Source organism: Carassius auratus, unplaced genomic scaffold (assembly GCF_003368295.1).
Source record: "Carassius auratus strain Wakin unplaced genomic scaffold, ASM336829v1 scaf_tig00011294, whole genome shotgun sequence".
Lineage (NCBI taxonomy): Eukaryota > Metazoa > Chordata > Actinopteri > Cypriniformes > Cyprinidae > Carassius > Carassius auratus.
The window spans coordinates 705,803-729,151 of NW_020524189.1; the positions used below are offsets into that span (position 1 = coordinate 705,803).

The following is a 23,349-nucleotide window of genomic DNA, read 5'->3' on the forward strand; positions in this document are numbered from 1 at the left end:
GTTCTTCCGCAAGACGCAAGCAGTTCTGTTTATTAACCGCTAGAGCGTCAAAAGTTACCGACCGCAGCTTTAACTGTTATTTTAATATGTATTGCTTCATTAAGATCTATTCTACCCTGTACCCATAATCCCACTTCTTAAATACTGCCCTCTGTTAGCCATGGAGATGTAATAAAGTTGTGACAGCTTGTGCATTTGTGACTGACAGCATCATCACAGAAACTTTAAGATTGTCTCATGCTTGGCTTCTCTTTTTTTTTCTTCAAATGTATTAAATTCTCAAATGCATTTTCTCTCTTTGAATAGTAAATGGTCCAACACTTCTATGCATGACAATGTAAACCTCCGTATTGCATTGCTCATTATGCTACTGTGTTTAGAAAAAGGTACACTAACATTTAAAAGATTTAATCAAAGTATACAGTTTAGAAAAATATTGAATCAGAGTAGACAGAAATGGATACTACAGGACGAAAAAAGGAAACACAGTCTATAAAACTCAATCTTTATTCTATAAACTGGATTATATTCAGAATGACAACACAACAGTCTTTTTTGTGTGAAATAAACAAAGAAATGAGCATATCTAATGTCTGTGTACATGACTGACTAGTGTAATGAGAGTAACAGTACAGAATACCTGACTTTAAGGCTGATACTTAATCTGGTCCATAAAATAATCATGCTTTCTGGATAATCGGAATAGCATTGTGAACAATAAGGAAAACAAATGCTTTTTTTTTTTAAGATTACCTTCCAATTTAACTGGTAACACTCTAATGGCAAAGTGGTAAGCACTTGATTTACTCATAACATGATGGTCACAAAAAGTATTATTGCTATTAAAATAACAGACAATGTGAATTAGAAGGAACCACCAAGACAGACTGGAAAAATATACCCCACATATCAGAAATGTTCATAGAAAGCCTCTCTCTTACATACACATACATTGCATCCTCATATTTCACATGATGCAGTACATTCATAGGATTTTCAAAATAATATCTCAAATAATATGTCAAGTACCTTCTTGGAAGCCCAAACAAAATAAAAACAATCAAAACAAATTTCCTTGTACATTTAGTAATGTTGCTGGCTTTTATTACAATCAGACAGTTTTTTTTATTTTCATTTTTAATGTTTAATCTATATTTAATGTGCATTTCTATAATAAAAAATACATATTTGATATTTCTTTTTATATAATTGGTGCAACACAAAAAATTGAATTCTTATTCTCTGTGATTAAAAGATTAAACAAACAAAACAAAAAATTAACATAAAAGAAATATTCCACTGCCATCAAATAAGTAAATGAGCACTGATCAAAAGAAGAAGAAAGCACTATAGTGCGATTATTCATAGCGTCGGTTTGCATGGTGACTCGTTGATTCATCGCTCTGTTGAGAAAGTCTTGTGTGTTAACTGTGAATATACTCAAGTAAGCATGGTCTGGGTTAATCAACAGAGAGTTCAGGGTATATGTGATGGTAAGTTAACCTTGAAATACAGCCCATGAAAAAGGATCAAGGGGTTGAGAATTGCAGAAATCACTTGTGTAACTGTGTTTAGTGACGGCTGGCTGGTGACGGGACATTGGGTCCAGCTCTTGTGTGCCCCCTGCTGCTCTGTTCAATATAACCACTTCTCGTAACTGTCGAGAACAGAAAAGCAACACAACCTTAATAAATGCAGTTTTATTGTCCACACATTGATTGGTCCAGAAAAAAAAATCTAATTAAATCATTTCATTAGACGAACAGTTCGCCCAAAAATTAATATAAAAAACAGCATGTAAGTATCATAAAAGTGCCTTTCAGCAAGGAACAGAATCAAATTTAAGACATTATTCAGTCTTAAATATAATTTTTGCTTCCAGATATTGAAATTGCTTATTGTCATTGGTTATGAGAAGCATGAGAAATAATGGCCTCGTCATAGATCTAATGTCATATTTAATAACGACCTTAAATTCCAGTCTGTTCATCACACAAAGATATCATATGAAATATAGTGCACAAGTCATATGGATTATTTTTATGATGCACTACCATTCACAAGTTTGGGGTCAGGGAGATAGTGTATTTATTTATTTATATGAAAGATAATACTTTTATTCAGCTAGGGCACAATAAACTGATCAAAAGTGACAGAGACATTTAAATATTTAAAAAAATATATTTCAAATAAATGCTGTTATTTTGAACTTTCTAATCATCAAAGAATCTTGAAAAAAAAATTTATTCACAAGAATATTTAGCAGAGCAACCCTTTTTTATCAATGAGACATTTTCCTTAAAACAACAAATTATTATTTCTGAAGGATCATGGGACACTGAAGCCTGGAGTAATGGCTGCTGAAAATTCAGCTTTGCTTCACATTAATAAATTATATCGAAAAATATATTTAAATAGAAAGCTGTTATTTTAAATTGTAATAATATTTAAATTATTTTACATAAGTTTCACACAAGTAAACATGAGAGATTTCTTAAAATAAAATAAAAACCTACTGAGCCCAACTGGTCTTTTTCTGTCCTTTTTAAAGGTTGACAGCCTCTAGTTACTATTTGCATGCGAATTATGGAAATAAAAAAGGCTCTGAAATTTTCAGATGGATAAATGACAGAATTGTCATTTTTGGGTAATCTCTCCTTTTAAAAGTGGGAATGGGTTTCTTTCTAGATAATCTCCCTGTCAAAGACAAGCCTCTGAGAGCGTTACGAGTACACAACCACAGCAGGAGGACACTGGGACACTTGTCTACTTGATAAGAACAGTCTCAATGCCCACTAAAGAGCCCAGATCCTACCGCTGTTTACAACACAATTCCCTCCACCAAAACTTAACACTATTATAAGAGACATGAGACGTTATTATACTTACATGGCACAAAAGAATATCTATGATGACAGCATAAGAGAAAGAAAGAGAAGACAGTTTCACATGTAAACTCTACTTTTCCATGAGAATGTGCGAAGGGAAAGACTGAGGGTCTCTGAGAGGAGATTGCTAAACTTTTAGAAGACTTCTAATGACGTGAAATGTTTCACAGCTTTTATTTGAGGTTATGTGGAAAGAAACAGACATGGTGGTTCAGGTGGGTGGGGTTAAATGAGTGGGAGGATACTTACGAATGCAGTCCATGAACTCCGCCCTCAACCTGAGCAGACATGGTCCTCCTCTCAAACTTCAGCTCTCCAGAGTACATCATCGATCTATATGTAACGCAGGGGAGACTTACACAGATGTAGGTACGGACGGACTACATTCAGTTTCGTGTTTATGTTTTCTTTTTGAGAAAGAGTTTTTATATGTTATATAGTCAACAGCCTTATGTTATATAGTCAACAGCCTTTGGTTTACATTATAGCTTGATAAATGCAGACTTGGATGGAAGTAATGAATACATATAATTTCTATCTGATGTATGAAACTAAATATTGTAGAAGCATTGAAGACAGTGAAGACAGATCTAGCTACTGCTAGTCAAATGTTGGTGATATTTATAATTTAAATCAAACAGGATACTCTTTTCTTAAGAGAATTAATGATCAAAAAATTGTTTAGTGCAGAATACGTAAAATATTTGTAGTTAATTTTTTCCAGAAGAAATAACTAATGGCAAAATGTTGGGATAATAAATTGGAATTTAATTATTATTCCAATTAAATTTTTTTCATTAAAAAAAAGACTTTAATGTTTTTGAAAGAAGTCTCTTACACTCACCAAAAGTAAAAAAAAAGTTATATTGTGAAATACTATCAAATTAAACTAAGACTAATATAAATTAATATTTATATTATAAAGTAATATTATACAATTTAATTCTATAAACTGAATTATACATTTTAAAAATTGAATAAATAATTCTGTTTCAATATATAGAGAAATGTAGTTTATTTCTGTGATGGCAAAGCTCCATTTCATTGGTGCTCAATTATTAATGTTTTACAATTTATTACTGTCAATGCTGCAGAATTAATTACATTTGTAAATATATTAGATAGAAAACTTTCTATTTAAGAACAATTTTAAACTGGAATAATATTTCACAATATTACTGTAATTTTTTTCAAATAAATACAGCCTTGTTGAAAACCCAGACCTTTGATCAGTAGTGTATATATGATAAAAGTTTGATCCAAAAAAAAATAAGACTTTAGTTCATAAAGGGGCTAGAATACAGTGTGTACTAGTATAGAGATGGGCTTAAATCTAATAAACATGAATTAAAAGAAACAAAACTACAATTTTGATTTCATGAGGTCTTTTGTCAAGCTTTCCGGACATCTAGAAGTGAAAATGACGCTTACCGCAGAATGGACAAGCTCTTTGCACCGATATCCTGACAGCCATGTTGAATTCCAGCGATGAGGTATGGAACAAATTTGTGTATGGAGCCTTTGTCCTGAACTGAGCCAGAGACTCCCTGAGCCACCTTCACTTTATCACCTTCACTGGAAAACACCAACATATACACACAACCCATTATGTCCTGCATACAATAAATATGTAATATAACAGATTGTATATACTTCACTAAACTGGTTTTAAACTTTTTCTGTTATATGAAGGTCATTATTGTTTATTTCAATTTCAAAATGCCATTTATGTATATATTTATTTGTTTCGGACCTTGGATTATAAAAAAATGTTGAAATACAAATTGTTATTATATACTGAAAGCTCAACTATAATATTTATCAAAACTATTATAAACTATTCTAATATAAAGAATATTTTATTTATTTTTCAAAAACTCACACACATCAGTTTTGGCATCATTTCCAACATAAACCATTTTTAGATAAGTTAACAAACAAGAAGACAGCATTGTCAGTGAAGAGCATACATGAGATGAAATATGACATGTAAAGTGTGAAGAAAATTCTAATAATTGTTTGTATTTAGGAGAATTAAACTGTTTTCAATTACATTTATTTCCATCCCTCATTTCCACAAGAGGATGCCGTTATCATCATTTGAGATGTGCTAGAAATGACACTGGAGAAACTGTTCATGACTGAAAAGATATCAAAATGTAAGAAACTCTCCTTTGCATTCATAACTGAAGAAACACCCACTGTCATCTTTATCCATGTACACATGCAGTCATCCGAGTCTAAGACTGTTTACCTAAAGTAACGTTTCTGACTGCTGTTGCTTTTCTCCATTGCGTCCAAAGAGCCCATGCCACGGTACTTCTTCAGTCGTACGCCGTCTGAGAAAAAATACTCACCGGGCGCTTCTGTGGTTGCTGCTAACAATGACCCCATCATCACTGAAACAAAACAGGCAGAAGGGAAGGGCACGGTCTGACGTGGCCAGTAAAATGTAGGCAAACAAATCCCAGCTATTAATAACAACGATCGTTCAGGCAAATCACCCAGAAAAACACACACCTGTGGATGCTCCCAGAGCAAGGGCTTTGACAACATGCCCAACCGTCTGGATGCCACCGTCTGCAATGACCGGAACCCCAAAACGCCGGGCGTACTCAGCCACCTTATACACAGATGTGCCCTGCGGTCTCCCACATGCCATCACTACATGATAAACACACAACTATATACTATTAATCTAATTATCACATTTTCCGGACTATAAGTCACATTTTTTTTTCATAGTTTGGCTGGTCCTGTGACTTATAGTCAGGTGCGACTTATTTATCAAAATTAATTTGACATGAACCAAAAGAAATGAACCAAAAGAAAACATTACCATCTACAGCAGCCAGAGGGCGCTCTATACTGCTCAGTGCTCCTGTAGTCTACTCCTGAAAACATAGAGCGCCCTCTTGCGGCTGTAGACGGTAATATTTTTTCTTGGTTCTTGGAATAAATGCGACTTATACTCCAGTGCGATTTATATATGTTTTTTTTCCTCATCATGACATATATTTAGACTGATGCGACTTATACTCATGTGCGACTTATAGTCCAAAAAATACGGTAATGTCTAAAATGATAGTTATCCCTAAAAATGAATATTTTAAGTATGTCTACATATCCAAGTTTACATTGCTATAAAAATTGCCAATTCATTTATTTTTAGACTAATCCCAAATCCTAACCCTGAAATAAAACTTTTGCCATTTTCAGAAGTAATAAAGGCACCAGTTTTACTTTCAACTGTGTCCTCATAAAGTTATTCAACATTTAGCTAACTTCTGAGAACTTTCCACTGCAAGTTTGTCTTCTAAAGACATACCTTCTTGTGTGATGCAGATGGATCCAGAGCCCATGCCCACTCGTAAAGCATCAACACCGGCATCTATAAGATTCTTTGCTTGAGCAGCAGTCACCACTGTATACAAGAGAAAGAATAAAACACAGAGAATATGCTATTACTTGATTTAACTTTGCAAAACTGCAATTGTAGGTCCATGCATCTTAAATATGACTAATATCAAGCTATCCTCAGTTTATACAGAAAAAGTAAAAAGCACACAAAGGGGGAAAAAGCCTCACCGTTTCCTCCAACCACTTGTAGTTCTGGGTATTTCTGTTTGATGTAGTTGATCATACTGATCTGAAACACTGAGTTCCCCTGAGAAGAGTCCTGGGACAGAATAACAGAAGACCATCACATATCATGAAGGGTTAAGAGCTGAAAGTCAGAAGTTTATGCAATAGTTTATGCAATATTATTTGCATATTATTATCTGCCCTAATCCACCCTCTAATTAATTTCCTAATGAAAGTAAAGATGTAGCCAAACAGTACTGTCACATCTTAAATCAAGCACACCTGAACCAGCTAATCAACTTCTTTGGTAAGAACATAAATCCATTCTGTCTTTTTAATTGTCGTTTGTAAGAAATGACACCGTTCTTTGTTCAAAGTAGTCAATATAACAACCTTTACATTTATTTGACCAACACAGGTTCTAAAAATCATGGATTGATCACTTAAGTAATTTATACTTTTATTCAGCAAGAACGCTAGAGTCCAGACATTCATTATGTTACAAAACATTCTAAATGCTCTTCTTTTGAACTTTCTATCGTAAGAAAATCGTAAGAAAATTAATTATTTAAAATATTTAGCACAAACTTTTCTCAGCATTGACAATAATAAGAAATATTAACTGACCAGCAAGTAAGCACATTATAATGACAGAATGGAGAATGATGAAATAAGGTCTACGAAAATTCAGCTTTGCATCACAGAAATAAATTGTATTTTAAAATATAATAAAATTGAAAATTGATATTTTAAATTGCAATATTACTTCAGAGATACATCCTTGGTCTCGTCCTAGAGCCTGACATCATATAGTGTTTGCCATACAATATTTTTTTGCAATATTATTTCACATACCAGTCTTCCGAATTGAATTGCAACCCTTCCCCTCAAATATCTGCCAATATTTGACAAACGTCTTGACTTTCTGGTTTACACTTTAAGCGCATTTTATACTTGCTTCATTATAGGCCTCTAAGCAGTTCACAAACATTTTGGCTTAAATACAAACTATCATATAACAAATGAAATCTCAATCTCAGAATATGGTTTACCCATAACATACATTGTGAGTGCGAAACCCCAGGTTTACATTAATTTTCATTTTTGTGTAATTCAAACTACCTTTGGCCCAATACAGTTTACTACTGAAAATGAAAACATGCTAATGCTGGACACCACACTACTCAACACATGGTTCAAAGAAATCAAATGGAAATTCTATTTTTAGTTTTGCAGGTTTGACTGTAATCATTGTCTCCATTGCATGTGTTGTGCTGGTGTATGATTATAGAGAGGGTCATTTACCATGTTTGACGCATGTGTCTCTGCTTGCTAAAACAAGTTTGTTGCTAAAGGTTTTCTTTTGTCACGTCGGAAATTTGTCTTGCTGGTGCATTTTTTGCTTAAAGGAATGGCTCACCCAAAAAAAATGAAAATTTGCTAGATATGTACTTGGATGAGTGGATGAGTTTGTTTCCTCATCAGAACAGATTTGGAGATATTTAGCATTACGTCACTTGCTCACCAATTGATTCTCTGCAGTGAATGGGTGCTGTCAGAATGAGAGTCCAAACAGCTGATAAAAACATCCCAATAACCCACACGACTCCAGTTCATCAATTAATGTCCTGTGAAGTGAAAAGCTGCATGTTTGTAAGAAACAAATTAATTTTTTACTTCAAACCATAGCTTCCAGCACTCAAAGGAATGCTACCGTAGTTCTCTATTAATAATATTGCTTTCTCCAGTGAAAAAGTCAAAAAGTTATTTGGACTCTCATTCTGACGACACCCATTCCCTGCAGATGATCCATTGGTGAGCAAATCTGTTCCAACAAAGAATCAAACAAATTTTCAGCATATTTTAAGTTATGGGTAAGTCATTCTTTTAAAAGTGAATGTTTCTCATTAACTGTTTACATCTTTCATTTGCATCATAGCATAACAAATTATGAAATGCAGCAAAAGCGATGCAATAAGCTTGATCTCCGGAAAGAGGACTGAGTGTCATTAAAGTTTAATGTCACCCTATTCCCCTTAGGACCCACCAGAACTATCACGTCCACTCCGGCCTGCATGAGCAGGTCTAGCCGGTACTTGTCGTCCTCACGGGTGCCAATGGCAGCGCCACACAGCAGCTGTTTACGAGAGTCTTTGGAGGCTAGAGGATAGTCTCTGTTCTTCTTCAAATCGGTACGAGCTATTATAGCTACAAGCTCATCGCTGTCATTCACTATAGGCAGTTTACCTGAGAGAGAAACAGGAATGTGATCAGCAGGCTTGTGCTAAACATCACAACATAAGACTGAAGCTGAAGTTCATACCTTTTTTACTGCGCTGTAAGATGTCATTTGCCTCTTTTAATGTTACACCTGCTGGAGCAACCACTAAGTCTTCTCGTTTTGTCATTGCCTGGAGGATTTGAGAGATTTCAGAAACAATCATTTAAGCATAATAATAGTATTCAGGACTATTATGAGTGTTTAAAAAAAACCTCAGGATATATATTTTTTAATAAATGTAACTGGTTTTATTGTGAATGATTCATCAGTGATTAATGTTATTTTAAATGCTACAATATTCAAAATACATTTTGATATGTTCAATGTTTTTCAAAGTTTAAATTTGAAATGTTCGATATTTTGAAAGCCCCAAATGCTCACCAAGGTTGCATTTATTTTATCAAAACTGCAGTAAAACAGTAATATTGTGAAATATTACAATTTAAAATAACTATTGCCTATTTTAACAAGAAAAAAGTATTATAAAATTAATGAATTATACAATTTAATTTATTCCTGTGATGAAAAACTGAATTTTCAGCATCCATTACTCCAGTCTTGTGTCACATGATCCTTTAGAAATCATTCTAATATGCTGATTTGGTGCTCAAGAATAATTTATTATTATTATCAATGCTGAACACAGTTGTGCTGCTGAATATTCAGTCAAACTCAAAATGCTACTTTATGTAAGTTAAATGAATATTTAGATTGTAGAACGTCACTTAAATTGGAATCAAACTTTAAACTATTAAATAGTTAAAATAGAATTTAGAATTTTCCACATCACAAACCTCTTCCAGTGGCCTATCGTAATCCTTCTCTGACAGGAAGTCAATGTCTCGTGATGTAACGATGCCCACCAGCTTGCTTCCCATCTTGCCAGTTTCTGTGACAGGGATGCCGGAGAAACCGTGCCGTACCTTTGCTTCAAACACATCGCCGACCGTGTGCCGTGGACTCATCACTACAGGGTCCGTAATGAAGCCTTGCTCAAATTTCTGCCATTATGACAGACACATAAAACATTATAGTAACTGATCATTTTCATTACATCTTTAATTCAACAATTTTTATAATATGTGAATCTACAATTTACCAGAAGTTTTTTTTTTTTTTTAGAATCTTCATCTCTTATCTTATGACTGACCTTCACTTTCCGGACCTCATTGGCCTGGAACTCAGGTGTGCAGTTGTGATGAATAATTCCTATTCCACCCATGAGCTATGGGACAAACCAGTGGATGAAATGGAAAAGCCATTAAGAAAAAATAATGATTTATAATGTTTCTGTGAGTGTTACTTACAGCCATAGCGATGGCCATGGAGGACTCTGTGACTGTGTCCATGGGAGATGAAATGAGGGGCGTCTTCAGGGTTATCTTCCGGGTCAGGGCAGATGTCAAATCCTGTGGCAACACATAAACTATTAAAAAAATATATCAGAAAGGGATAAATTGTCTATGTAACAAACCCCCAAACCCCTCACACCTTCTCCAAGCAATCTCTCCTACACTATTACCAGGACTCCCACATCATCATCAAACACATCTCTCCTCACAGGCACCTTTCCCACTTCATTCAAGCAGGCTTGAGTAACCCCGCTGCTTTAAAAAGCCTTCATTAAACACTTATCTTATAGACAGCTACAGATTTGTCTCTTTCCTTACATTCATAGCGAAAACCCTCAAACGAGTTGTTTTCAACCAGGAATCATTGTTTTTTTCTCAGAACAAACAAGCGACAGCTGAAAACTCTTTCGAGTTTACTTTATTTATTCCTTCGCTTTCTAGATTGTACTTATTTGAACATTGCCTAAAACTTCTTTCTGCCTCTTTAAAAAGAATCTCTTTGCATATTCCCTAACTGTAAATCGACGTTTAACCAGTATTGCCTTTTGCCATTTTGCTGCCTTTATTACTTCAAGTAAGCGAAAGCAAGTTCTTGCTCAGCGAAACATGTCTGTAAGTACGTGTGGTTGCACGAATCAGTATGAGTTAACAAATATGTTTAGAATATTTTTATTTAACAGCAAACTTAAAAAAAAAAAAAAATTAAACCATTTAACTGATAGTATTAATTGGTTACTTTCGGTTAACGGTTAAAAGTACTAAAATTCCTCAAACTGACAAAAGCACTATATACATGTCTTATTTTTCTTCTCCCTCTATAACACCTGTGTCCCTTCATTAACCACAGCTCTGTGTAGTCTCAGAAGTGCTCAGAGAAAACAGTGTTGTGTTTGTGCATTTACTGTTCAACCTGCAGGAAGCTAACATACCTGCCCTACACAAGAAAAAAAAACATTTTAAACAGACTCATCGACTACCCTAAATCAATTTCTTTTTAGTTTTTCAACAAAATAAGTTAAAGGTCCCGTTTTTCGTGCTTTTTTGAAGCTTTGTGTTTACAGTGTGCAATATAAAAAAAATTCACACAATTTACTTATCTGTATACTGCTGTTTTCACTGTCATAAAAACAGGCTGATGTCTTCCTTGTTCTATAAAGTCCCTCCTTCAGAAATACGTAACGAGTTCTGATTGTGCCAGCGGTTCCTGTGTTGTGATTCGACAGCAGCTTAGCGCACGCTTCCCTCCTGGAAACGCGATTGGGCTAGTTTTGGACAAGTTTTGAGAAGCAAGTGGGCAGGATTTGTTTTGAAAACCTGGCAATCCTGATCTGAACGCACGTGCTGGAGATGTACTTCTAATCACAGAATGCCTTCACTGACGAGATGCGCATGAAAATCGCATTTGATTTTTAGCACAGCCCTACCATCTAGTTAACGAAGCTAAACAGCATTGCACTTTGTGTAATAAGTTACAGAAACTGTTAAATGCACCAACTTAAATAATAAAATACACTAACCGGTTGTGGTCCATAAACAACGCCTTCTCCAGACAAAGAGGAAACTCCTTCATCTTTCAAGAATAATCTTTGTTCAAATCCGGCATTAAACTGATTGAGAGTGAGGAAGCTGTCCTCAGCAAAATGTGCTGCACATAGTTTTACATGTGGATTATAATTTTCGGGAACCGAGTTAAACATAAATTGTAACCATTGATCTCGAAGTACAGCATTTCCTGGGAAGCCCAAACAATGGTGATTGGACTCCGAGATGAAAATAACAGCTTTTCGACGACATGGCGACAAACACAAACGCAACTCTTACTCTTCTCCATCAGAGCGCAACAAGACCACACCCCTTTTTTTTGTATATTAATGTGGGCGGAGGTTAGTCAAAAAACGGTTCTAGTGACGTCGTTACTGCAGGAACTAGAGGGCTGTAGTCCAAACGGGCCGTTCGATGTAGGCGAATTCTGTTAAATAAAATATCTCGCTTGGCATTGAACTTTGAGCTTTATTATTTATACTCTAACAACAACATTACACACTAACTAAAGTTTGAAACATGGGATCATGAAGAACGGACTTTTAAATAAAATAAGTATTCCTGTGGCTCAAGTGGTAGAGCATTGCGTTAGCAGCACAAGGTTGTGGGTTAGATTCCCAGGGAACACAGGTTAGGTAAAAACTGTTAGCCTGAATGCACTGTAAGTCGCTTTTAAGCGTCTGCTAAATGCATAAATTAAAATACCTAATGGCATAACTACCATATTAACTACCTATTAAGTTTAACTGATTCCCTGTTTAACTAAATCATTGGTTTATAATGTATACCAGCATAGTAAAATTCGCTCCATTTTTTATTAAAAATGTGTTTAAAGTTGTGGTTCCAGGGGGACTGATATTTGTGTCATCCTGGTCTCTTTCTCTATCTCACCCTGTCTCACACACTCACACACCTGAGCTTCAGTGCTTGTGACAACATGCCCAGCACACCAGGGACTGTGTGGATACTAACATGGCCATGCTAACCTCTCATGCACACAAGTACTGTTCTCTGCAGATCTTTCACCTTGCTGATGCTTAAAGAGCTCATTTTCCATCAACTTAGCATCTGAGTTGGACTGAGTTGGACACCACTTCATCGGATGTAAAATCAATAAAGCCAATGTCAATGTTCTTTCCTAGTGGCAGTGTTGAGTACTCGAGACTCGGACTCGGTCTTGGACTCGGTCTCGAGACCGTATTTTAATGGTCTCGGTCTTGTCATGGACTCGTGTGCATTTTGACTCGGTATTGACTCGGACTCGAACATATTAGGAATCGGACTTATGCCCGAGTCCACTCGAGTCCCAATCAAAATATTTCATGATTATTACTGTATGTTAATGTTTATTTAAATTGATGTATGATTGACACATCCAATGACTGGTGATTTTCTTTTGACGTGAGACGTTAGGCCAGCAACACACTCAGCTGCGTGGCGTGTCTGTTTTTAATTCGGCTCCCATGTTAACAGGTTAGATCTTGCAGACTGCCTGCGTGAGACGCGCGGAAAACCCGTGCATGCTAGAAATAGAACCGACGCCTATTTTTCACGCGACACGCATGCATGTTGGAAGTGTTTCCAGGCAAAATATACTAGGAAAATATGTTTATATGTCATTTTGTACACAAATACATATTAATTCATGACATTTTGATATTTGAAAGTCTATAGGTTGACATAAATTCAGATATAAATGTAATTTTAAAAATAAATTAATAAGGATCGATTTTCAAATATTGCACCTGTCAAACATACTCTATTTTGTCGTCAATACTGTTGATGGTGTCTTATCAGTAGGTGTGTAAAAAAAAAAAAAAAAAAAAAATTTGATATTGTTGTCATGAAGACGAGAGCCAGTTTTTTTGGCGGCCTCCCTCTATGTCACCTACAGCCGCAGCAGCGCGCCAAGCGCCGCGTGCAGGCACGCTTCTGGTGTGTAAAGACACAGAAAACGCGAAGCAGCCACCACGTTTCTGGCACGCAGTAGAGACGCAACGCAGCCAGTGTGTCACCGGCCTTAAGTTACCCTCCTGCCATCCGCCTGTAGTGATCCCGCTTTCCAGGAAGCCACATTGCTACATTATTTCTCTCAACTGTGTTATTTTTACAAAGTAGGACAAAATGGTCACAGAAAAAAAACAAATATTGTTTAGTTAAATTATATAATGAATACAGACACAGACTGACTGTCTCAACACTAAACATCTCCCCCTCAAAAACAATGTCTGACAGAATGCATTGAACTTATATGGCATTTGATCCAGCTTTCTTCCCCTGGCACATACACACTTTTGGATGAAATTTTCCTGGACAGTCACTCGGCTCTTGTGTGTATGCCCTCCGTAACAAAAAAAAAAAAATAGTGTGTATTTTACCCTGCATTAAAACGCACCATCCAGGGAAATTAGCATTAGATTATCCGTTGCTGTTACAGAAAGTGATAAAATGGTAACTGTTGTCAGTCCCGGCTTCCTCTGTGCCAGTAGAGAGAGTTTTTAGTTGGGGTGGATTGATCATGAGACCACATCGTGCTTGGTTGGGTAGCTGGATGGTCTCCTCACTTATTTTTTTGAAAAGTAATTATGCCTATCTCTAATCTTCACAACATCTAAAGTGCACATAATCCAAGACATTGTAAGGATATTAGCAGTTATTAGCTAAGCTTCAAGGTTAAAAGTTATGTAAAAGCTGTTACAGTTGAACATTTACAGGTATAGTGGTACAATAATGTTACTTGTACTAGAAGTGTTATGTAGAATTACAATATAGAGTCGTACAGTAATATTATGTGTACTAGAAAGGTTATATGGATGTGTATAGTGGTACAACGATGTTATGTGAAAATGAGCACTTAATATTGACAAGTAACACTTCATAATACTAATAAAATTACCTTTACACCACATACTATGTGGCCCTTTTACCCTTTATTGTTTCCACCAAACATTTGACATACTCTTGAAGATTTCTTTAGGTCTTGTCTCAGACCCAATCTCTCTGGTCTCGGTCTTGACTCGGACTCGACCCTTTCTGAACTCGGTCTTGACTCGGACTCGACCCTTTCTGAACTCGGTCTTGACTCGGACTCGACCCTCTCTGGACTCGATCTGGACTCGGACTCGAATGAGCTGGTCTCGACTACAACACTGCCTAGTGGGATACGCTAAACTGCAGATTAGATGTAAAGAGTGCTCTCTCAATGTAATCCTTCGTTAAAGTTCTCTGCTCATCTGTCGAAAGAGCCAACTCTAATGGAAAGAGAAAAAATGTGGTGGAAAAATGAAAAAGTCCCTCTAGATTTTTTTTTTTTTTTTTTACGGCAACATTTCACATCGGAGCTTTTGAGGCCTGTTCCACCCATTTGTTGATGACCTCTGATAAATGTTGTTACTCACCACTTCATCGGATGTGAAGTCAATAAAGCCAGGCAGTATCAGGAAATCACTGAAAGAGGAAGGACAGATGGCAGAGTTAGGCAACAATGACCTTTAGATCAGCAATTTATGAAACAGAACATTATCAGAATTACAAAATGCTTAAACGCACTCGCAAATCTGTGTCAAAAACACTCTAAAACAAACATTAAAAAACCATGGTAGATCCAGAATTTTGGGTATTATAATGGCTAGTTCAGTTTTATTTCAGATGAATACTGTTCTTTTGAATTTTCTATTCATCAAACAATTCCGAAAAAAAAAAAATGTATCATGTTTCCTGTAGCCTAATGCTCATAAAACCTCCATTAGACCAGATTAACCAAACACTCCAGCCAGCATGACAAAAATAGACGCAGAGACCACTGCTCTGCCAACAAGTTTTCATAAGGCTGAAAAAGCCTAAGCATGTTCATATTTACACACAAACACAAGCTTATATAATACACTGATGCAAAACATACTGCATAAAAAAAAAACAATGTTCATAAATGATACTTAAGCACATGTTGCGCAAGCTGGATTGTGAATAAGAAAGAAAAACAGGGACAAAAAGGACCACACATCTGATTTGCATTGTCCCATAAACATGGGCCGCATGTGCTGGGACTGAGCACTTGAGCTCTCCGTTGCTATGGAGATGCACAGAGGGTTGCCATGGAGTTGAGAGCCATTTCATGACAGATGTCCAGAAAGATGCCTACCTAAAGTGCGTGTGTGTATGTGTGTGTGTGTGTGCCAGGGTGAAGCTACACATGATAGGTCCTGCGCTGACACTGTGCTGTCCATATCAGTCTAAGTGTCTGATTACAAGGCAGGGCATCTAAAAAAGGTTTTTGCATGATCCTCGACTTACTTGTATGTGAGACCATCACCGACGGCAAAGAGCTGTTGGGCAGTCAGCCCATCCTCTGGAACGTACCCAGTTCCCCCACTGATAAGGTAATCAGCCATGCTATAACCATGCAAACATGCAAAAGAGAGTTTGTAACACATGCATATGAAAATTGCTTTCAACTACAACCATGCACAGACAAAATGTAATGAATGACTATATTGTAGAGCATACAAACAATTTTCTACCTGACAAAATCTTTTTTTTTTTTGAGAAGTATAATATATATATATATATATATATATATATATATATATATATATATATATATATATATATATATAGAAAGATAGAGAGAGAGAGAGAGACGACAAGAAAGCGACAGTTTTCTATGCAGATAACTTACTGTTCATTCTCATAGAGCCAGAAACATACGATTTTTTAGGCGAGTTAGACGACAAATAATAAAAAATATGTATCCACTTACAGGTTCGAGTTACTTTCTCTTTCGGAGCAGTATTATAAGCAGACTTTCTTCTGCTAAATATTCATTTTCATGTACAGTATCTCACATGATGATGGTTGTGTTAAAGTGCATTTAGATCAGTGCGAGGAGCAGCGGTCTCTCATCCCGAACCGCAGTGTTCTGAGGAGGCTGAGGCTGAAGCTGAAGCTGCTCTGAATGAAGGGAGGCTCTCATGGTGAGACGCGCAGCAGTGTGTCCAGAGAACGTCAACGTGTACTGAAGTCACATGACACACGCTCAGTTTAGCGTTGGAAAAGGAACAGGAAATGTTGAGCTAAACACTTCACACACCTGTTGTTGTTTTTTTGAGTCAGTAATTCAATTTTTGATCAACTTTTATCTTGAAGCGATTTTTTGATTACACCGCAAAATGTTCGTACTACCTGACAGATGTCATCGAAACAGGTATCCTTCGAGTTACGGAACAAGAATCTGACAGAAACGCGAAGTCCGATTCGTAAACAAGTCATAGAATCTATTCGATGATTCGATCGAACCGATGCACAAGTAAAATACGTTCAAGAATCAATTAAAGAATAATAAAGCTTAAGGTGGATTAAAATTATATTACATCTTAATTATTTTTTAATAAGCTGAATCATGCTTGTTTGGCTGGAAATATAGACTACACTATATTTATTGATTATTTAAATAAACCTGTTATTTGAAGTGAAACTTTCTCTGCCTTTTAATTTATTTTGTTAAAGCATGCAATATTTTTTAGTTGAGATGTTATAGTTTATTGTATTACAGTTTTTATTTGTTTTTAAATTTGATCTCGAATTGTTCTTATTTTATCTTTCGTATGAAGGGCAGACTACTACTGTATAAGTCTGTATTTTGTATTTATTTGTTTGTTTGTTTATTTACCACTTAAACATATATACTAAAAATGTCTTATTAAATAATAATAAAAAATATTTTATATAAATGGCAATTTGTTTTATGCCAGATCTTCAGGTAGCCTAGTTATCTGAGCATACAAATTTAAACGTCAGTGCACTTAAATAATTTAACTCCCTGAGAGTGCTATATTTTTGCATTTAATAACATAAGTTTTTTGTATCATTAATTGTGAATTGCAAAATCATTCATTGATTTATGAATTCTTGATTACATCATGGGATGTGTAATACATTTTGCACTAGAATAAACATTTAAACATTCAACATTTAAAGCCTTGTTTAACATGTAGTCAGCTTCTAACACCCAGATGACTCTAAGTGGTTATGCCATTAGCTGAATCTATTCCAGATAGACATTTAATCTTGCCCTCTCCACATACACAGACATGTTCTTTCCTAGTGGGATACGCTAAACTGCAGATTAGATCTAAAGAGTGCTCTCTCAATGTAATCCTTCGTTAAAGTTCTCTGCTCATCTGTCGAGAGAGCCAACTCTAATGGAAAGAGAAAAGATGTGGTGGAAAAATGAAAAAGTCCCTCTAGATTAAAAAATTTTTTACAGCAACATTTCACATCAGAGCTTCATGACACAGTAAAGCAGAGCTTATTTCAGATATGTAAGGAGCTTTGAAGAGCACGCAGGCACACTACAGATTGATGGGCCATGTCTCACATTCTCAGAGTCACATGGTCCTTGAGCTAAGCTGAAGATCTGCAATTCTGAGGCAGATAAATACTAGTTAACCTCTGAGGGCAAGTAGAAGTGTCAGCCGCAGAGGTGGGGGTGACCCTTGTTTGACCCTTAGACAAAAAGACACTTAGAGCCTTAGATTTGGACATCTATAAGTGTCACCATATTAAGTAAGAAAATATCAAACCAATGGCATTAATTTTAAATAACGATAGCACAAAGATACTTTTGATAGGTTTAAAATGCTAACACAATAAATATACCATTAAAAAAAAAAAGGATTTGATAGGTACTGACGAGATTTGGCATTTATCTATACATTGGTTCTCAAGCTAAGAAGCTGGAACGTTATAAAAAGTTATTATAGGCTGCAAAAACACATAACTAACATCAGTCATTTAATTAATTGTTTTGAATTCATTCATTTAATGTTGTTCAATGATGATTAAATGCTTAAATATTGTTAATATATCATTATGTTAATTCCGTATTTACAGCTGATCAACAATACATGACTGTCTTTACTTGTTTTGACTGGACGGAGGTCAATCCAGACAAAACAGAGCCGCCCCCTCCTTCTTCTCTGCCACTCGCTCACAGCTGTTATTTTTCTATTATTCTATTTACTTCTTTAACACAACACAATATAAAATATAAATAAATTATTATAATTACATGCAAACACAAAAGGGGACCAAAATCAACACCAAAACAATTCCTGAGTTATTACCAAAACAATATTAATTATTAATAAGTTTGTACAAATAAATATATGAATGAATGAATAATTAAATATACAGAATGCTTATATTTATGTCTATATTTTTATTTTATATCATTTTTTTATTGCTGCCTGCAATAAACAAATTATGCCAATTTAATGATAAAAATATAAACATCTTGTATTCATATATATATATATATATATATATATATATATATATATATATATATATATATATATATATATACTGTGTATATATATATAGATAAGATTTATATACTTTTAAACAAATGCTCATCTTTCACTAGCGCTGCGATGCGCGTCTACATCTTCATAAATTACGTAATCACGTTGGAAAGGGCTGGCACGGTTAGCTCTTCGTCTGTGTACTCCGGTTCCAAAAGGTATAGGTTAGGGTGAAAAACGCCATCAAATTTTCTCCTCCAACTTCAAAATCATCCGACATCATTGCTATACCCTTGCACGTTTGCTTTGTAAACACTGGGTCCGTAATTACACCTACGTTTCCAACGTGACTACTTTATGGGTGAAGTTGAGCTAGTGCAAGCATTTGTGGTTAAAAAGTACATGAGATTAAATTTTTTTTTTTAGAAAATGACCTATTGTTTTGCTAGACGAGAGACTTATTGCTCGGCTGGGATCATGTAGAGCCCTCTGAAAGCTGTATTGAAACTGCAATTTGGACCTTCAACCTGTTAGTTCCCATTGAAGTCCACTACATGGAGAAAAATGCGTTCCTCAAAAACCTTAATTTCTTTTCGAATGAAGAAATAAATGTGAGTAAATTATCAGGTATTTTTTACTCAGGAAGTTAACTAATCCTTTAAGTAGACCTACACTATGTCCTCACCTTTCTGGTTCATATCCTGCCTGAATCCGGGTGGCACTGTACCGCTGACCAGCTGTCTCATGCCCATGCCCATGCCCATGAATTGTATTATGGGTAAACGGGCCATAGAAGTGATGATCTGAGTCTCGTAATGACATCTGTGGTCTGGCCGGCTCCATGTCCCCCACGATACGCCGGTAATCAATCTGGTAGCTGTCCCTATCCCCATCTGCATAGCGGTCATACCCATGGACGTCCATATCAGCAAAAACCAGCAGGTCGTCCTCCACCGTGGCTCTGTTTGAGCCTGACTCACCCTTCCAAAAAAAACACCTGATTGTTCTCTCACCCCCTTCACCTGAGACCCCTTCACAGTCGCAGCTGTTTGCTCATACACCAGGTAAAACTTTGGATTCAAACTCCTCCACAAAGTTTAAAAGGATACAAAATCCAAAAATAATAAGCGCTGGATATGCGAGTCCTCAGTTAGATTTGTATCCAATTTGCATAAGCTATTAGCATCTCCCTAACCACAGGCCGAAGTTTGTAGAGTTGTGCGAGTGCAAAGCAGGTTACCTGCAGCAATTCAGATGTAGTTGTGATTTTGATTAACAGCTGACAATCCCAAATTTCAAATGTATAAGATGAGAAGCTTCCAAGATCTGGTTGGATGTCTTTTTCGTAGTCCCACTGATCAACCTGAAAGAAAAACCAGATCACAGAACCTCAGACAGGACAGTAGTTAACCGGATGGCAGACAAGCAAAAATTGAATGAGCCTGGTTCTCTCTCTCCCTGTTTCACTTCAGTTAAGCTCTGTTTCTGACAGAAGCGCGTCACTTTCACAAAGAGGATTGCAGCATTAAGTGTGCATGTGTGTTTGTGTGTGTGCCTTAACAGGGGGAGGAACTTGTGGTGCTTGCATGGTGTTCACTAATGGAGCGAAGGACAAGGGATGGGTTTTACACGCCCCACCTCTTGTTTCTCCAAAGGTAACATTGCAGTGCACATTTGTGCGTTCATGTGGCTATGAAAAGCATGCATTTGTATCAATAAAAATATGCGTTAACAGTTTATTTGGGTGTCACATTCATTCTTTTGCATGTGCATGCATTCATACGCCTCTGTCACTATGTGTACGCACAGCCTAGAAACGGCTTTCTCATAAACAAAGTCAAATCCCAGGGTGCACTGATGGAGTGTGCTCAACCCTGCAGAGGCTTCAGGTTGGAGCAACAGAAAATGGCTCTTGACGGGTTAATTACACGCAGACGCTCTATAAGAAGTGCTCTGGCAAAACTGTGGCTGAACAGACATTGACCCTTGTTTGTATGCACAGGCAAACGAGTGTCCTTCCTTACATCAGACACTTGTGTTGATGCATTTATATTGAGGGAAAGGCAATTAGCCTGTGATCGAAGATGCGTGGTTTGTCTGTCTGCATGTCGTGGGAAGGATTTGGCAGAGGAGAAAGGTGTCATGGGCACACAAATAGGTGTTTATGTCGTAGGATGTTACGTTGTCAACAAGTCAGCCAGGTATTCAAATCCCCTTGACGTATGTTTGAGTCTCCTCATCACTAAGCAGGACGAATTAAGAGACTTGTGTAAGGAAGGCAATTGTGCCTACACTGCCACCATCTGGCAAACCTCCAGCAGAACAAAACGGGGTGTGAATTCATGGAAACCGATGTACTGTGTATTCAGCAAACACCCTGTTGGGGCGTATAATTGCATACATACTGTACATTTTGTAATTTGAAAAAACAATCAATATAATTTATGATTGTTATGTACACTGGAAAAATAACTAATTGATTTAATAATTATTGTTACAATTTATTTTACACTGTGTGTGTGTGTGTGTGTGTGTGTGTGTGTGTGTGTGTGTGTGTGTGTGTGTGTGGTAAACTTGCAGTCTCTCAGCAGCATTGGGAAGCTGCAGTTAGTGCTTATAAGAGGCTTTCCTACTGCAATCCCCTGCAACTGTCACAAGCACTCTGTCACTTACAGATGATACCTTTCTTTATAACCTACTTTGTTTCCTTGTTGACGTTAATAAGAGAGTTTGGTTTGTGAGGGCCAAACATCCTCACTAATATTATGAAATATCGTAAAAAACAACTTGTGAAGACATTTTATTTGTCCTAACTACTTAAAAATCCTAATAAATTGGCAAAATCATGTGAATATTTAAATCAAATGATGTGTACAGTGCAGTTTTCTGTGAGGGTTAGGTAATCATATAGAAGCAGATGACTGTCAAGCTCCATCATGACAAAAAAAAAAACCCATTGTAACTGTATCTTGAATTACACAGTGAGAACTTCAATTTGAGTCTGTTCCTCACACAAAACTACTTTATAATTTCAGAAGACTTGAAATATAGTGCACAAGTCAATTTTAGAATACATTTGTTGTTGTTGATTTGTATCTTGTTGTCGAAATGGTAACACTTTACAATAAGGGTACATGATTAATGATGTACTAATATCTGAATTAATAGTTTATTAGGAAAATGGCCAGGATATTATTTAAAAATTGTGTTTTTATGTACCACAGAAGAAAAACACTCAAACATGTAATGGATGGACTGGGATGGATGACAATAATACACATAAATATTAACAATGATAGTAATATATATATATATATATATATATATATATATATATATATATATATATATATATATATATATATATATATATATATATATATATACATAAATATACATACATATATATATATATATATATATATATATATACCCTTACGAAAATTAACCATGGTTTTACTACAAATAAAACCAAAAAACCATGGTTACTATAGTTAATCCATGGTAACCACAAATTAACCATGGTTTTGCTAAATTAACCATAGTATAACCATGGTATTTGTAGTAAATCTGTGGTTATACAAATGGTAGTCAACACGCCAAAAAACCATGGGTTACTACAGTTTTACTATAATAAAACCATGGTTATTTTTCGTAAGGGTATATATACACACACACACACACTGCCTCCTTCATGCAGATTAGCTAAATGTTTATGAATGAATCTGCTGGAAAGCTTTGTATCTGAAGGAATCATGTAGCTTTAAAACAACATTGTTGTTCACGCCCCTCGTCCATCCCATTTTTTAAATCTCTTCATGTTTATTTCTGTTAAATATGACCGAATTATCTGCCTTATTAAATCTTAAGAAATGGACTCTGGCTTTTTGACAAAAAATAAATAAAATCGTTGACCAAATATTCTGGTTAACAAATACAGTTTGATTGAGACGCTCACCTGACGGGATGACGACCTAATCCAGTTTAGTAGATCATTGGCGTGAAAGTGACTTTGAAAGTAACTAGGATTTATGTACTAATTTCGGGCAGTAGTGTCGCTAGGGTTGCTAATTTGTACAGTGTAGCTGTAATTTTATTCACAAACTCCACAACGTTACATTTTCAATGAAAATATAATTTACCAAGTTGCTTGTCTGCTTGCTAATAATTTTAAGTCAGGTATTTTCAGTCTGAATCTTTTCGCGGTTCTGTTCTGAATCAAATGATGTTTGGAGCAGTTTTTTCACTCAGGGAAATAACGCATTTTACATTTACCTATAACATTTACCTTCGATATTTACGATAGATATTTACCTACAACCCAGTAAAATAAAAAAAAATTATACATCCGATAAAAAAACGGTATTTTACGTTCGACACCTGCACGTGCAACTTGA

The 23,349-nt window shown here is 35.8% G+C and overlaps 1 protein-coding gene across 6 annotated transcripts; it reads right to left on the reverse strand.

The window, feature by feature from the left end:
• Positions 1-24: 24 nt before the first annotated feature.
• Positions 25-23,014, reverse strand: LOC113073061 (inosine-5'-monophosphate dehydrogenase 1a-like). 6 transcript variants are annotated; one of them, XM_026245949.1, is made up of 17 exons: positions 22,911-23,014; positions 20,193-20,315; positions 15,942-16,040; positions 15,047-15,095; positions 10,062-10,163; positions 9,905-9,979; positions 9,549-9,755; positions 8,797-8,884; positions 8,521-8,720; positions 6,477-6,567; positions 6,217-6,312; positions 5,409-5,552; positions 5,143-5,287; positions 4,320-4,463; positions 3,138-3,221; positions 2,890-2,906; positions 25-1,657 (listed from the first exon to the last, which is right to left on the reverse strand). In XM_026245949.1, the coding sequence occupies exons 3-17, from the start codon at positions 16,037-16,039 to the stop codon at positions 1,572-1,574; spliced, it is 1,626 nt and encodes a 541-aa protein (XP_026101734.1). In that variant the 5' UTR covers position 16,040; positions 20,193-20,315; positions 22,911-23,014; the 3' UTR covers positions 25-1,571. The 6 variants fall into 6 exon arrangements, with proteins under 6 accessions (XP_026101734.1, XP_026101730.1, XP_026101733.1 ...); XM_026245945.1 differs by having other exon boundaries at positions 19,638-20,315; XM_026245948.1 differs by lacking the exon at positions 22,911-23,014 and having other exon boundaries at positions 20,193-20,407.
• Positions 23,015-23,349: the final 335 nt, after the last annotated feature.

What these genes read in the sequence shown, in the direction of transcription:
- LOC113073061 (XM_026245945.1), bottom strand. Translation starts at nt 19,876, where the DNA reads ATGGACGTCCATGGGTATGACCGCTATGCAGATGGGGATAGGGACAGC. An exon ending in GCAGGATATGAACCAGAAAG is followed by an intron (nt 16,041 to 19,637) that starts GTGAGGACATAG and finishes GCATGGTTATAG; the next exon opens with CATGGCTGATTACCTTATCA. An exon ending in ACAAGTGGTTGGAGGAAACG is followed by an intron (nt 6,313 to 6,476) that starts GTGAGGCTTTTT and finishes TCTTGTATACAG; the next exon opens with TGGTGACTGCTGCTCAAGCA.